This window comes from Eleutherodactylus coqui, chromosome 1 (assembly GCF_035609145.1).
Source record: "Eleutherodactylus coqui strain aEleCoq1 chromosome 1, aEleCoq1.hap1, whole genome shotgun sequence".
NCBI classification, from domain to species: Eukaryota; Metazoa; Chordata; class Amphibia; order Anura; family Eleutherodactylidae; genus Eleutherodactylus; species Eleutherodactylus coqui.
In genome coordinates, this window is record NC_089837.1 from 152,792,991 (window position 1) to 152,810,536 (window position 17,546).

A 17,546-nucleotide genomic window follows, 5' to 3' on the forward strand; every position below is an offset into this window, starting at 1 on the left:
TATATACGGTATACTGGTCAGTTATAACATGAAACCCACCTAACTAATATTATGTAGGCCATCCTTGAGCCACCAAAGCAGCTCTGACCCATCAAAACATGGCATCTACCAGACTTCTGAAGGTGTCCTGTGGTATCTGCCACCAAGATGTTAGCAATAGATCTGTTCCTATATGTTGGGTCTCCGGAGCAATATAACGCTGACAGATACTAAGGAATGCTGAATCACTGGGCTACTCTGTTCCCCTGATTCAAACTCCCTGTTCCCCAATCACCACCTCTACTCTCGTAATTTTGAATATATTGAATTGAATAATCACAGTAATAAACAGTTTTAACACTATTTTTCCCAGAATTATTCCAACTTTTGAAAAGGCAAAATCTGCATGTGTAATTTCCGACGGATTCCACATTGTTCTGCATTAGGAATTGATATGTCAGTAATTTTCAGCAGATTTGAAATACATGGTGGAATATTCCACGCTCAGGAAGATGGCGAGATGGTGTCACATTCTAAACAATGGTACACACGTTCTAAGCTGATCTTGGCACGGATTGTAGTATAGCAAAATCTACTGAAAAATATACACCTAGGGTGTGCTCATATGCGGCAGATTTGCAGACAAATCTGTTGACTATTTTCCACTACAGATTTTGATGCAAATCTGCATTTCAAAATAGCGGATTTTAACATAGAATTTGATGCAGATTTTGGTGTGTAGATTCTGCAGAATACGCTTCATGTGAACAAATCCTAAGGCTGGGGTCACACGGGTCGTATTCTCAGTGGAAACCTTGCGGTTCTGCCACAGCTAAAAAACGTGGGATTTCCGTTGGGAAAGCGCAGCTTCAAAACTCATGGCATGCTTCGCCGCACGCTTTTTTGTTGCGGCCAGCTCTCCCATAGAGGAGAGCATAGCCACAGCAGAAAAAAAAAGAATGGACATGCTGCGTCCCAGGAATCTGCGCTGCAGCGCCGTCTTCTGCCAGCTTTGCTGCAACTGATTCTCCGCTCCGTGTGGACGAGATAATCCATCCGAAAACAATCGGGGAAGTCCGAAACCGAGGCAATTATTTCAATATGAATCATTTGCATGTAATTGGAGTTGTGCGTAGACTTTGCGCATCATATTATGTATAATGTATGACTTTTATAACTCCATGACTCCGCTACAGATCAATCACACTTCATAACACTGGATAACCTATAGCACAACCTGAACTGCTGTATTCCATAATGCCTCTGATTGGCTGGAACCGCTTCAAACATTCACTTGTGTGGGTCTCTGGGAGTTGTAGTCTTAGTGGACGCTAAGTGTCTTTTCAGAACACTGATATAAACTACAACTCCCAGAGAACCACACAATTGACAGTACCAGCCAATCAGCGGCATTATGAAATACAGGTGGTCAGGTTGCTCTTTAGGTTATCCAGTGTGATTGATCTGTTTCGGAGTCATGGAGCTATAAAAGTCATAGATCATTATATGATAGAGCAACATAAGCAGTGCATTCTTGAAGCATACTTTATCAAAATGCCTGAGAAAAAGAAATGCCGTCAATATTCAAATGAATACTTAAAATCCGGATTCATCCCTTCTCCTACAAACGGACAGCTTCCCTTGTGCCTTGCTTGTGAAAAGGCATTTTTGAATAAAGCTATTTAAGCCTTCGAGACTGAGTGATCACCTTGCAAAAATGCATTTAGACAAAGTGGGTAAACCTATTTTATTTTTCCAAGGCTTAAAGTCAAAGTTTGAGAACTGCAGCACTGTAGGCAAGCTATTTGAAAAATCTGCTCTTAATGCTGACAAAGGCCTCCTTTATTAATAGTGCAATGTGGCCAATCGCATACTATTGGGGAAACACTTGTGTTATCCGCAGTTAAAGAGACTGTCAGTATTATGCTGGGGCCTGATGCGTGTGCCATGGTGAAATCGATTCTTTTGAGTAAGGATACTGTTCAAAGAAGAATTGACGAGATTGCTGCTGATGTGGAAGAAATGCTTTTAGCCATGTTAAAGAACACAGAATTTGTAATGCAAATTGATGAGTCAATGGTTAGAGACAATGAAGCACTGCTGCTAGCTTACACTCGTTTCATTAATCGGAATGAAGAGGTAGTGTAGGAACTGTTGTTTACGAGAAATTGACCCACCGACACGAAAGGCTCCTCTATATACAAAAGCGTGGAAGAATTTTTGCAAGAAAAAAGCATTCCTTTAACAAATGTTCTTGATTGTGCAACTGACAGAGCTGCATCCATGATTGGTCGATATTGCGGATTTATAGCCCAATTAAAATCTGCTATACCTGGCATAATGGCAGTTCACTGTGTAATCCATTGGCAGCACCTTGTTGCTAAACATTTAAGCGAGAGATTAGAGGATTCTCTGCACTATGTAATTAATGTTGTTAGTTCAAAGAGTGCGCTCTTAGCTGGTTAACATCTTCTCCACAAGCTCTGTCAAGACCATGACGAAGAATTTGGCCGTCAACTCTTACACACCGAAGTGAGGTGGCTGTCAACAGGAAAGCGCTGACGACACGTCTATGAATTATTTGACACAGTAGTCGAGTTTCTTTGGCCGATTGACCCAAACCTTTGTGATGCAATCAACGATGACATCTTGATGTTGCCTATGTCACAGACATATTTGACAAACTCAGCGAGGTCAACACAAAGCTACAAGGAGACAAAATTAATTTCATTAAAGCTAAAGGTATAATCTCTTTTTTTTTTTTTCATTGCCAAACTGGACCTTCATACCAATAACCTGAAGCAACATGAGCTCTGTCACTTTTCGAGTCTTCAAGAAATTGCACGCGAACACTAAGACAAACTTCAAACAAGCCAAAGAAGACATGACACGACATGACTGTTGTCCCATCTAAATTGGACATTGCACATCTAAGTGATCACTTAATTGAGCAAATGTAAATATTATTTTTCCCATGTAAACAATGCCACCAACAAGGTGAGGAGAGCTAATTCATTTATTAGTCTTTAGTTGTTTCTTTTCAGCTTCCCTAAAAATAGTCTCTGGTTCATTAATTGTCTTCTGGTATAAAAAGACAATCATTTGTCTTTCAACAACTTGCCAATAAACATTGCAGGGAGGTGTGCTTTTCACTGACTGTGAAAATGAACAGCAATCACTCTGTGCAAAAGCACACAAACAACTGATTGTAGTGACTATTTCCAGTGATTGATTCAAATGAGTTGTCTCATATAAACCAACCCTTTAGGGCCTCGACAGACTAACGTATTCACAAATACGCTTGCCGCACCGGAGCATTTTTGTGCATGAAGATGGTTTGGAGATGGCAATAATCAGGCTGATACACATGCGTCACACATAGTGCTGTAATTTTTGCACTCACAGGTCCAGTTCACAGGCGCTTGATATTCCCTTTCCATGGAATTGAATGGCTATTTAAATCCTTGTCTGTCTTCTTTTTTTCTCCTCATTGTCCGCCATGTCACACCCTTCTTCTTAGTTTTTAGGACCTGCCATAGACTCCTATGGCAGCTTGCTGTGTCAGAAATGCTCCTCTGTGTAATATGCAAATAAGGGAGAAGGAACAATACTTCCATAGTGCCACCTATTGGAAAGCAGCATTCTTTCAGGTGAATGCATGACTCTTTATACAAGCATTGTAACGATGACTGGAAATTAAAAGCCAAGCCATACTCCATGCACAGACAGCTGTTTCAGGGTGTTTGCCCCCATCCGTGCGCAGCAGGATTTTGGTTTGCTAGAGAGAGGCCTGGGACGGGGGTCAGATACGCTATCTTTTCTTCTTAGGGAGAGCACCTAGACGGTGAGTGAGGAGACTCCAAAAGGCCAATCATGCTCTTCTGGGTAATATGCAAATAAGGGAGATGGAACAATACCTCCACAGTGCCACCTATTGGAAGGCTTCAACATGAATCCTCACACTGTGAAATGGTTGTTGACTGCAACAATGTAACAATGTATGTCTGGAATCAGAGATGTTTAGCTCTTAGAGCATTGCCTAGACCAATTGTCACTGAATCCATTTCTCAGCTGATGCCAGGACAAGCTAATTATAAATTTTCAGTCTCTGGATTTAAACAAGGTATTCTCATTTAGGCCCAATGCCCGTATTTTCAGTATTTATCCGAGGCCAGCATCCGCCCCCGGATTCCGCAGCAAATACCTTCCATACAGACATGTAACTCAATTGCAATTTTCAGCTTACATGGGAAAAATCGCAGCATGCTCTATTTTAGTGCGGGCCTCACACGAACGGCCTCCATTGAAGTCAATGGAAGCCATCCATCCCGCAACTCTTCCACAGTGAGCATTGCAAAAGGGTTGCGGGATAGGTGTCATCCCGTCAGTGACGGCACAGATAACTCTTTCCTGCGCATGTGCGCTGGCCAGCACATCTGTAGCACAGAAGAAAAAAAATGACAGGTACACAGGGGTCGCTGCTGGGGCGGATTCTGGTTCGGGATCCGGACTTCGACCTGGCCGTGTGCATGTGACCTTACTATCCTGATGTGTATCACTTACAGAAATTATCAGTGGTACAAATTAATATATAGGGGCTATAATAGTAATTGTAATATTTTCTCTTCAGGTGTACAAGAACTAGAATCTCAGTATTTGGTTCCTGGAGATGTCTTGGTTTTAACAGGAAGATTTTACTTGCCTTGTGATTCCATATTAATTTCAGGAAGCTGTGTTGTTAATGAAGGAATGCTAACAGGTAAAAGTTTACTTTTTACTCTTTTCGCAAATAAAGGGAGAAATGATTTTTAGGCCGCCTACACATGGGTGGATTTACCTTGTGGAATCCGGAGAGGGTGTCCGCCTCTGCATTCTGCAGCAAATGCTGCCCATGGCATGCTATGGCAAAACGCGATTTCCTCTACACTAAATCGGAGCATGCTGTGATTCTATGCGGCTTCCATGTAGACAGCTGCCACTGAAGTCAATGGAAGCCATCCGCCCTGCGACCCTTCCGTAATCATCATTGTGGAAAGGCCGCGGGATCTGCGTCCTCGCCTAGCGACGGTGCAGTATAATCTGTACTGCGCATGTGCGCTGACGCAACGGCCGGGTCATCTGCAATACAGATACGGACAGGTACACTGGGGTCACCGGCTGGGCACAGGGTCGGATTCCTTTGCGGGATCCCGCATGCAGAATCCGACCCAACAGTGTGCAGGCGGCCTTAGGGATTACTGAAGATGGACTAGTTTAAGTGCTCCACTGTCTCCAGCAGTCTCATTGAAACAAATCGCAGCATATCCAGGCATTTCAGCGATGACCATAATTGCAATTGAGGAATTAGAAGTAACCCCCTTAGAGCTTGTTCTTTCTAAATCTGTCACTAGCCTTCGTTGCATAGATGTTCCCTGTAAACGGCTTCTACAAACTCACTGGCACACAGTGTAATAAAGTTTCTTTCAAATATGGAACTTAGTGTGCATTCCAAGGAACGAGCACACGCATGACATCTTCCACACAGGGATTCCCTCCCCTTCTGTGACGTCAGAGAAGGACACAGTGTCCTCCGAGATAGCAAGAGCACCAATATTTAAGTGCATATATATTTCTGTTGTGCACTTTATTATGTTCTGAGCTTGAAAAATCCTCACTGCCGAAATGCATTGCTTTAAGGACTTTATTAATAAATAATGTTGACGGAACCATACTCTAATGGTTTTCTGAACGGATCGCCAGTCCCATCCGCAAGAGCGTGGAGTCTTTTCTTTCCTTCCAGTGTCATTGAAACGCTTGGAGCTGCAGCAAACAGCACTTCATATTTCAGGAATACCCCTTTTAAGTTATAAAAATACAGTACTAATTAGAAAGGTCAAGGACTTATCGACACTTTTGGATTTGCTATGCAGAATGAATTTATTGTTTTCTCATCGAAAATCTTGCAGCAACATGGTACAATAAAAGACAGACAGTTATGATATAGTATATCATATACAATATGACTTTATGTATTTCCGCTTGGCCATTGGCCATGACAAGCAAATCTGTATTTCCATAAAAAGTAAAATATTTGCATGCAGTCAGTTTTATGGCATTATCAATTGTCATTTATTCTGCGAACCATTTTTTTATTTGATTCCTATATTACTGTTGACTCGTTAACGGATACGTTTAGGGGAAAGTGTTCCGGTGACAAAAACACCATTGCCAAATATCAACAATTCTATTCCTTGGAAGATACACAGCGGTGAAGATTACAAGAGACATGTGCTATTCTGCGGCACAGAGGTCATCCAGGCTCAAGCTCCTAACAAAAGCATTGTGAAAGCCGTGGTATTAAGAACAGGTATGCAAATATAATTCTGTATTAAGATTCATATGCAAAATAGGAATTGATAGATCATAAAAGAGCCTTCATAATCTATGGTAATATACACAGAATAACTCCAATGTAAAGGGGTTGTCCCGCGCCGAAACGGGTTTTTTTTTTTCTTAATAGCCCCCCCCCCCCCCCCCCCCCGTTCGGCGCGAGACAAACCCGATGCAGGGGGGAAAAAAAAAAACGTTCGGTACTTACCCGAATCCCCGCGCTCCCGCGACTTCTTACTTACCTTAGTAAGATGGCCGCCGGGATCTTCACCCACGATGCACCGCGGGTCTTCTCCCATGGTGCACCGTGGGCTCTGTGCGCTCCATTGCCGATTTCAGCCTCCTGATAGGCTGGAATCGGCACACGTGACGGGGCGGAGCTACAAGGAGCAGCTCTCCGGCACGAGCGGCCCCATTCGGAAGGGAGAAGACCGGACTGCGCAAGCGCGTCTAATCGGGCGATTAGACGCTGAAATTAGACGGCACCATGGAGACGGGGACGCTAGCAACGGAACAGGTAAGTGAATAACTTCTGTATGGCTCATAATTAATGCACAATGTACATTACAAAGTGCATTAATATGGCCATACAGAAGTGCTGAACCCCACTTGCTTTCGCGGGACAACCCCTTTAAGTTATAAGAACTATAGACTTTATCTCTGCAATGATATATACCTTCTAGGGAGGCGCATAGCAGGCAGACAGCAAGAGACTTAAATTAAAGCTATGGGATCCTGATTTGAAATAATTGCAATTTATGGTACGGGTATCCTCTTGGTAGATAAACCATTGCCCGCCTTGCATTTTGTACCAATTCTCAGGGTGACTGTAAATTCTGCATTTCATATTCTTATTTTTTTGAGAATGCAGATGATGATGCCACAGAACCTAGTTAAAGTAAAGCTTAATCCCAGGGATAATAAATGCAGTGAAGTCAGGGTACAGGAATTCTAAATGTAGTTCAAATGAATAAAGTGATTGCATAAAACAGAGATAATAATCAGTGATATCTCCACACATGGGTAAAGAATAGAGATGTGACAGCACATGATTAACGACCAAAGTGAAGTGTTGGCACAGGAATAATGTTCACAGTGATCTTGTGGGGAAGGTATGATGCACTAAAGTACAGGAACAATGCACTAACATGTCTCCCAGATCTGATGGGACAGTCCAGATAAGCCAGGCTTTTGATGGCTGTCCCACTATCCCAAACAATGGCCATTAACACATTATCATCTTCATTTGCAAGTAAAAGGACCTGCATGAGTTGTTTGAAGAGCCCAGCCTGTTCATGAACACAAGCTCAGCTGTGCAAACAACTGCCTGCACATTCCACTCTTCTCCTCGTGGCTAGTATAAACATGCCGCGGTGAGAATGCCCTGCAGTCTTTTGAAAGATGAGCGAAATACATTTAAATGGAATATATTTGCTCAGTCTTTCTGCGGCTCAACGATTAAATGATGGATTTTAGCTCACTTAAAATCAAACGAAAAGTGCACAATACTCGCATTACATGTAACATTTATCGCTCATTTTTGGCTGTTTGGATGAATTTTGAACGATAATCGTTGCGTGGAAAAGGGCCTTAAGTGAGACCACAGAGGAAGTACTTAGGCCATGCCCTTTTGTGCGATACTAACAGAAAATTCACTTTGGCAGCATAGTGTGCCCTAAAAATGTCCCTCTTTTCATTGTTCAAAAGTTCGGATGTATGATCATAGCCAGGGGCATAGCTATAGGGGATGCAGTTGCGCCCAGAAGCCTTAGGCCTCATGTCCATGGGGAAATTTGGGCCTGCATGGATTCCCCATGCAGAATCCCACAGCGGGTGTCTCCTGATATGAGGCCAGAAAATCAGATATATCTGCCCTCCGTCGCAGCTGGATCTTTGTTTTTCGGCCCGGTGGATATACATAGTAACATAGTTCGTAAAGGCTGAATGAAGACAATGTCCATCTAGTCCAGCCTGTCTATCCTCCTGTGTTGATCCAGAGGAAGGCAAAAAACCCCAAGGGCAGAAACCAGATAGCCCTTTTGCTGAAAAAAAAATTCCTTCCCGACTCCCTAATGGCAATCAGACTGTTCCCTGGATCAACCCCTAATAGTTCCTACCTGCCTGTATACCCGGATTAACAATTAACCTAAGATTTATAACCTAGAATATCCTTCCTCTCCAGAAAGACATCAAGTCCCCTTTTAAATTCCTCTATGGATTTTGCCATCACCACATCCTCAGGCAGAGAGTTCCACAGTCTCATTGCTCTTACAGTAAAGAATCCCCTTCTATGTTGGTGATGAAACCTGCTTTCCTCTAATCGTAACGGATGTCCTCTTGTTACCGTCGTGGTCCTGGGTGTAAACAGATCCTGGGAGAGATCCTTTGTATTGTCCCCTCATGTATTTATACATAGTTATTTGATCACCCCTTAGCCGTGTTTTTTCTAGTGTAAATAATCCCAATTTGGATAGCCTCTCTGGGTATTCAAGTCCCTTCATTCCATGTATTAGTTTAGTTGCCCTTCTTTGAACCCCCTCCAGTACTGTAACCTCTTTCCTGAGCACCTGTGACCAGAACTCTACGCAGTATTCCATGTGAGGCCTGACAAGTGCCTTATATAATGGAAGGATAATGTTCTCGTCTCTCGCCCCTATACCTCTTTTAATGCACCCCAAGACATTATTTGCCTTTGCAGCAGCTGACTGGCATTGTTTAGTCCAGTTTAGTCTACAATCCACTAATACCCCCAGGTCCTTTTCCATATCAATTTTTCCTAGCGGTACTCCATTAATTGAATATTGGTGACATCCGTTTCTCCTGACCATGTGCATAACCTTACATTTTTCAACATTGAACTTCATTTGCCATTTTTCTGCCCAAGCCCCCAGCTTATCCAGGTCCGTTTGTAGCCGCACATTGTCCTCCATTGCATTAATTATATTGTATAATTTTGTGTCATCTGCAAATATTGATATTTTGCTGTGCAGCCCCTCTATCAGGGTAAATATTGATAAATATATTGAACAGAATGGGGCCTAATACAGAACCCTGTGGCACCCCGCTAGCAACTGCGGTCCAATCAGAGTATGAACCATTTATTACCACCCTCTGCTTTCTATCATTGAGCCAATTTTTTACCCACTTACACACGTTTTCACCTAATCCTAGCTGTCTCATTTTGTATATTAGCCTATTATGTGGCACGGTGTCAAAGGCTTTAGAGAAGTCCAGATATACGAGATCAATAGATTCTCCCCGGTCCAGCTTAGAGCTTACTTCATCGCAGAAATTGATCAGATTTGTCTGACATGAGCGACCCTTCATGAATCCATGCTGGTGAGGAGTTATTCTGTTGTTCTCCTTGAGGTACTCATCGATGGCGTCTCTCAGAATCTCCTCGAAAATTTTTCCCGTTACTGAAGTGAGACTTGCTGGCCTGCGTGCATGCGCTGTGTACATTCTTGGAGCCTGCTGCGGGTGCTTTCCCGCACGTGCTGTAGTCACTAGGGAAGTTATTCTGGAGGTGAATTACTGAACTAAAAAAGGGTCAACCTATAGTTTTGCAGTTTATATACAAATCTAATTTGTATGACAGGTAGAGCAATTTTGTTGCACTATGGCTTTATAAACTATATAAGATAAAGCTTTAAGGGGAAAAAAGTCATATACTCACCATTCAAATATTTCTCTATTTAATGAACATTCTTTTAATATATTTTAGGATTCAATACAGCAAAAGGTGACCTTGTGAGGTCTATCCTCTACCCCAAACCAGTTAACTTTAAACTGCACAGAGATGCAATCCGATTTCTAATGGGACTTGTGGCTGTTACGGTGGTTGGAGTGATTTATACACCTATTGTGTATACAAACAATGGGGTAAGTTGCTTTCCAGTTTGAGATTTATTTTTCCCAGTTGGTAATAACTAAATGGTGATTTCAATTTGAAATAAGCTATTCTCACAGTAATTACTGACATTCCATATATGTAACATTATGTACTTGGTACAAGAATTTCTTCTGATAATCAAAAGAGCTTAAAGGTGTTGTCTAGTTTAGAGAACATCTTGTCATATACCCTATTAGGGACTTCTGAGTTCATAGAGGTAACACAGACAACCTATTGCTTTTATTGGGCACTGTGTATGTAATGCTTAAAGGAGTTGCCTGAGTTGTAATTTTTTCTGTTTTCCCATGCAACAACATAATAAACAGGCATATATATTCAAATCTCCTGGCTCCCTGCATCTCCTGCTTCGTCTTCCATGCCTGGTGTTTAACAGGCTGCAGTCAAACACTCTGAGTCTCATCTGTGATGTCACGTTTACAGGCCACAGCAGCCAGTTTACGGGACATTACAGGCTGCTGCAGCCAATGACAAAGCGCAGCAATCGAGCTATGAGCTCTGTCATTGGCTGTTCTGTCTGTGACGCCCCACAAACAGACTCCTGCAGCCTGTAACCATGATGTTATAGGGAAGAGCCAGAGTGGCAGTGCTGGACACAACAGGGACCCAGAAGAGGGGAGTATGTGCCTGTTTTTATTTTAGGGATTGTTTTTGAGGAAAAAATAATAATCCGGTCAACCCCTTTAATTTTTCCTCTAGGGGAATCGAACACTTAGACCACTCTCACACACAATGCTTTTTACGGTGTCTAATATGCTACAGGAAATGCTCTACAATGTCTCTCTTGATTCCAATAGGGCTTCTTAAACTAGTGTTCGAACATGGCATTTCTGACGCCGTGATTTTTGAGTGCTGTCTGCACTATTTTCGAGCATTTAAGCACTTTTTAATGCATGTCATCACCTATTACAATTATGGGGTACGCTAAAAACGCTGTTGAATGCTGTATAATGCATTCAAAAATGCTGCTCAAAATCACAGTAGAACGCCACATTTGAAACACAGAATTTTACTAACAGCATGTGTTAGCGTGGCCTTAGGCTCTACCACATTTTATAGCAGATTGTTAAGGGTCCAATTAGGGAGACAACTTGAGGCGCATTTAGTGTCAAGAAACTCTTCTCTTCAACGGAGATTGAGAAATACTTTATAAGGAACCAGTCAGTTTAAACATGCCATCCATTCTGGAGGCAGCATGTTATAGAATAGGAGGAGCTGAGCCGATTGATATTTAGTTTTGTGGGAAAAGATTTAGTAGAATTTTTGTATTTTATTCATTTATATCTCTGCTCATTCTGGCTTGAGAGGTCCAGTGGGCGGTCCTATCAGTGACTGACAGCTATCTGTGTGGCTATGAATACAGAAATAGCTGTCAATCACTTATTTGAACCACTTATTGGACCTCTAAGCTCTAACTGCGATTAACATGGCCTTTTTAGCGTGGTATAATGCTGCCTTTGAAATCAATGGGTCCTCGCAGACATGTGATCGATTGATCGCAGCGCTGGACAATGCTTTCCAGTATTGTAATTTTTGAGCTGAGCATGTTCTGTATTTGGCTGCTTAGCGCACCTCTTGCCCATCATAATGATGGGGTTCGCTAAAATACAGTCGGCCACAGAGAGCTGCAAAAATAAAATTGAGTCAAAGCACCTCGTCTGAAATCGCGGCACTTTGCTGCGTTCATTTCAGCTATTAGTTAGACATATAGAATTTTATGCTCACAAAATTTTTTCATTTACCTTAATGGTCCCATTTTCTTAGATTCTTTGCTGTCCTTTTTATAAGGCTGCAGATAAGGAGTTTGCTAGCCTTGATATAAAAAAGTAGCACTATCAGGAACTACAAAACAAGTGAGTTTACATAGAAACTTCCTACTGAAGTTGGTAGTTTGAGCATTTTCTATACTAACTCCAAAGTGGCTTTAAATGGCAGCACTGATTGCTTATCATGTATTAACCAATGTCCAGAAGTCCTTTTACACTTGTAATGTGAACTATTACAGATGTGAAGTGGGTTTAAGATATGTAATTAAATAATGTATTAAAATGCATCTTGTATGTTGTGTTTTTTAACCCATTTAGATGCCTGCTAGTGATGTCGTCCTCTGGACTTTACTTATCGTCACTGTTGCAATCCCAGCAGCCCTCCCAGCGGCGGTCACAGTCTGTATATTGTATTCCCAAACAAGGCTTCAGAGGAGCGGCATATTCTGTTTAAGTGCGCAGAGGATTAATATGTGCGGGCAACTTAATATCATCTGTTTTGATAAGGTGAAATCTCCTTACCTCTTTTAGTCAGATCACATGTTTTAACCTGAAAATGCTATGCAGGGTTTTGCTGTAATTGGTTCTTCTACCTCCTCCACACCAGTATATTCTACACTAAACATGCATGTTAATTGCTGCATCAGAAGCTTTTAGCTGAATAGCAGTTATCTATCTTATGTTTATTGCACTTTAATAAGTCGTCAGAGCATAAATGGCCAGATCACTACAATGGTACTGATGCTAAAGTAAGGCTAGGTTCATACTACCATTTTTTTTTTTACGTTGTTCGGCTGTGTCTTTGGAGGCCAACAACAGAATACCTAAAGTAACAGATTCTGGATGGCACTGAATGGAGCTCATTGACTATGGTACATTAGAGTCCTTTGGGGTTCTGGCATGTGGTGAGAAAGTTTCCCAGACAAACTAATGCAGCATGCTGTGCTATTTCATCTGGGATTTTATGCCGGATATTTTAAATAATGACCTTATATTTTAATGTACAATCATTTTTTTATTTACTTCAGAAACAGCGGAAGACAAAAATGCAATTATAAACAGGAACGCAATTGGCTCAATAACAAGTTATGTTAGTCACGTGTTACGACGCAGTCTTCCAAAACTAAAGTCTTATCTTTTATACTTCTTAATTGTAGAACATATAATTTGTTAGTAGGAAGGGTTGGGGAAGGGGGAAAGGAGGGTTGTGGGGAAGTGGGGTAAGGAGCGGAGGGGGGGGGGAGGTTTGGGGAAAGGATTTTGGGAGAACGATGGTGTTCACTTAAGCAAGAGGTAAGTGGAGATGTGAAGTCTTTTCTTCTATGGAGTTCGTGGAGGGAGTTCCATATCTTGATTGCTTAGAGGATTAAACTGATTTGGTTTTGGTTTGGGTCAAAGTGTCTCATCCAGGGATTCCAGTCTGTCTTGAATTTGTTGGTCCTATTTTGTCTTAGGGCGAAAATTTTTTCCATTTCTATGTGGTCTGATATTGTTTGAATGATGGTGTCTAGAGTAAGATCCGTGTTTGTTTTCCAACGCCTAGCTAGTAATAGCTTGATAGTCAAAAGACCATGTGAGATTAGTTTCCTGTATTTTTGTGGAATGTTGTCTATTCCTACAAGCAGTATGGCCAGTTCCGGTGAAGGGAATATTTTTAGTCCTGTCATGTTGTTTATGAGTGTGATGAAATCTTTCCATACATGGTTGATTATAGGACAGCTCCAGAAAATATGTATCAAAGATCCTTTCTGACCACAACCTCTCCAACATCTGTCCGAGACGTCTGGAAAGAAATCTGCAAGCCTGACCGGCGATCTGTACCATCGTGTAAGTGTTTTGATATGAACTTCTAGGAGCGAAGCACAAAGAGTTGCTTTGTTTGCTGATTTATGTGCTGCTGTCCAGGAGTGGCTTGTGAAGGATTTGCCCAAATCTTTCTCCCAGTTTAGAAGGTGAGTTCTTTTCCTTTGATCCCCATTGGTAGGTTTCTCTCCACACATTATCTCATATATCTCCCTCAATGGGAGTTTATTAGAGTTTGGTTTGAATACAAAGTTGTATATGAAGGTTGGTAATGAGATAGAGTTTGGTCCGATGTTTGGCCAATAGCTCTTGATTTGGGAATAAAGAAGGAAATCTCCTTCATGTAGGTTGAACTCCTTTTGGAGCTGGAGGAAAGGTTTTATTTTTGAGTTCATCGCTAAGTCCGAGATAAGCTTGATTCCTTTCATTTTCCATCTTTTAATGTTGATTTCTTTTATCCAAAATTCGATAATGTCTACTGGGATGGGGATCTCCAATCTGGGTTTAAAGTAAATTGTGTTGTTGAGTAGGTCTATCCAAGTCTCCACAGTGTTGTTGACAATCGGGTTTAGCGTAGGAATTGTTTTCGGATTGGATGCTGTAGCTATAAGTAGGTTCCCTAGAGTTTTATTCCCCAGAGTTTCTTGTTCAATCGTTGGCCAACTGATTTTTCCCTGAGGGGTCCCCCATGGTTTTAAGTGTGATATAGTTATTGCCTTGTGATAGGCTGTCAAGTTAGGGACTCCCAGGCCCCCTCTGTTCCTGGGGCTGTAGAGAATTGAAGCGGCCACTCTTGGTTTTTTGTTCTTCCAAATGAAGGACATTAATTGTTTTTGTAGTTTTTTGATCAGGTTGTTGTTGCATTTTAGGGCTATTGTCCTGAATATATATAATATTTTTGGAAGGACCATCATTTTATAAACGACGATCCTTCCGAGCCAGGAAAGTTCATTTTTTTCGAAATTAGATAAGTCTTTTTGTATGTTATCTACAAGTATGGATATGTTTTGTTCCATTATTCTCTCTATTGGTAGGGATATTTTAGTTCCCAAGTACTGGATGCCCGATGGCTCCCAATCGTATGGAAATTCTTTTTTCAGGATGTCTTGAACATCTTTTTTGAGATTTATTGGTAAGATATTGGATTTAGATGGGTTAACTTTATAGTATGACACTGAACCAAATAGGTTTAGGAGGTTTGTGGATGCTCTAAGCGATTCTAGGGGGGCGGTGAGTGCTAGGACTATATCGTCCGCAAATAAGCCTATTTTGTGTTGCCTTTTTGCTATGGGAATACCTTTGATGTTCAGCTGCATCCGGAACGCTTCTGCGAGAGGTTCTATGGTTAGTATGAATATTGTGGGTGACAGGGGGCAGCCCTGTCTAGTACCGTTTGTTATTTCAAAGGGTCTAGACATTATGCCGTTAATTAATACTTGTGCTGAGGGTTCTCCGTATAGGGCTTGTATGGCTCTTAGAATGTTGTCTTTAAATCCCATCTTTTCAAGGACGGAAAAGGCAAATCCCCAGTGTATCCTGTCGAATGCCTTCTCTGCGTCCAGAGTTAGGAGCAGAGAAGGCATTCCGGATCTCTCCGCCTCATGCAAAATGTCGAGGAGGCGTCTAGTAGCATCCGAAGCCTGTCTACCTTTCACAAAACCGACCTGGTCACTATGTACCAGGTCTGGGACAATTTCTATTAGTCTGAGGGAGATAATTTTAGCATATATCTTTGTGTCATTATTGAGCAAAGAGATTGGCCTAAAGTTTGCTGGGTTTGTTGTGTCCTTTCCTGGTTTCGGTATGGTCACTATATTGGCACGAAGCATTTCAGGTGGTAGTGATCCGTTGGTAATTGCTTTGTTGAAGAAGTTTTGCATGTGAGTATTCAGGAGGTCTTTGTATAACTTAAAATATTCGTAAGAAAACCCATCGGGGCCCGGTGCTTTATCGTTTTTCGCTTTCTCTATTACTTTATTTATTTCCTGAATTGTTATGGGTGAGTTTAGTTTTACTAAGTTAGAGTTTGAAAGCTGTGGGAGGTCAATTGAGGAGAGGAACTTGTTTATGTCTTCTTTCGAAGGTTGGTGGGTTTCTGGGTTTTCTCTAAGATTATACAACTTGCGATAGAATTTTCTAAACTCCTCCGCAATGTCCGTGGGGTTTGAGATCTTAGTTTTGTTAGTTGGGTCAAGTACGAATGGGATATTTGTTTTAACTCTTTTTTGTTTTACTTTATTAGCCATCCATTTGGTGTTTTTGTTATGGTCTGTATAGTATGAAGTTTTTAGGGCTTTTAGTTGTTTTTCATGCTCGTCTATTAAGATGTTGCGGACATTTAGTCTGGCTATTCTGAGTTTGTTTGAAAGGCTTGGGGAGGGATTTGTTTGAAGGGATTGCTCTAGGGCCGATAGTACTTTCAAGTTGTCTTGGAGTAGTTGGAGTTTCTCTCTTTTATAGATGGCTCCTTGCTTAATCATTGGGCCTCTGATTACAGATTTGTGGGCGTTCCATAGTGTAAAGCGGCAGGTCTCTGGTGTGTCATTCAGTTGGAAGTATTCCGTAATTGCTTCTTTTATTTCTTTCTGGTATTTTGGCAACTTCATTAAGAAAGTATTATTTCTCCATCCATTGTACGAGGGGATTTGTGTTCCTGATTTTATTTTTAGTGAGATCGGGGCGTGATCTGACCAGGAAGTCACACCTATTTTCGCTTCTGAAATTCTGTTGAGGGTGTGGAAGTCCACTAGAAACAGATCTATTCTTGAAAACGATTTGTGCCTAAATGAATAAAAGGTGTATTCCTTGGAGTTGGCATTAAAGGCTCTGAAGGGGTCAAAGAGTTGGGAATCTTGTATCCAGGGGAATAATGTGAAACCTCTGCTTCTATTAGTGTTGGTTGAGTCTAGGTCTTCATCTACTATCGCGTTAAAGTCACCGCATATCACTAGAGCGCCCCTCTGGACTCTCTTTATTTTCTTTGTTACTTTTTTCAAGAATCTTATTTGTCTCGAATTTGGTGTGTATAAGTTGACTAATGTTGTTAGCAGTCCGTTTATTTTACAGATTAGGATCAGGTATCTACCCTCTTCATCCCCGATTTCTTCCATCAGGTGGAAATCTACTGAGTCGTGTATCGCTATCAATACTCCAGATTTTTTTTTGGGAGCATTTGCTGTGTATATTTTAGAGTACCTCGGATGTGTTAGTCTGGGAGGGTTAAGACGGTCCAGGTGAGTTTCCTGCGCGCAGAAAATGTCCGCTTTAGATGATATCGCCTCTTTCCATAATGCCGATCTTTTATAGGGGGAGTTGAGTCCTTTGACGTTTAAGGATATTATGTTAATGTCCATGGATATAAGTGATTTTTACGCAGGTAGTTGGGTTGTGGTTTGTTTTATTCCTCGTAGGTGGCGGGAACTGTTTGCTCTGTTTTTTTCCTCTTTGTCTGACACTTTTGTTTTGTTGGTTGTCATTTTTGTGTGAACGTCCTCTCAGGATTGTTGGTAAAATGTGGGTGGGAAAGGGGGTTGGTGTCATAGTTTCTTTCTTGTGATTTAATGATGTTTCAACTTGGTGCACTATGTGCAATCAACTTTGTTAACTAAAGTAGGACCTTTTCAAACTTCAAATTTGGGTCTGCGATAAGGTCTTAACTGGGGGTTGGTATACAGCCTACATTTGACTCCTTGCTCTGAATTGCGAGGAACGCCTTGTAG

General features: G+C 41.5%; 1 protein-coding gene across 2 annotated transcripts in view; it reads left to right on the forward strand.

Annotated features, from left to right (window-relative positions):
- LOC136627001 (probable cation-transporting ATPase 13A5) overlaps positions 1-17,546 on the forward strand; it is a 130,175-nt gene that overhangs the window by 50,004 nt on the left and 62,625 nt on the right. For both annotated transcript variants that reach the window (XM_066601957.1, XM_066601964.1), the window contains exons 9-12: positions 4,610-4,738; positions 6,155-6,325; positions 10,073-10,230; positions 12,343-12,531. In XM_066601957.1, the coding sequence (XP_066458054.1) occupies positions 4,610-4,738; positions 6,155-6,325; positions 10,073-10,230; positions 12,343-12,531 (647 nt within the window). The remainder of the gene's footprint in view (positions 1-4,609; positions 4,739-6,154; positions 6,326-10,072; positions 10,231-12,342; positions 12,532-17,546) is intronic.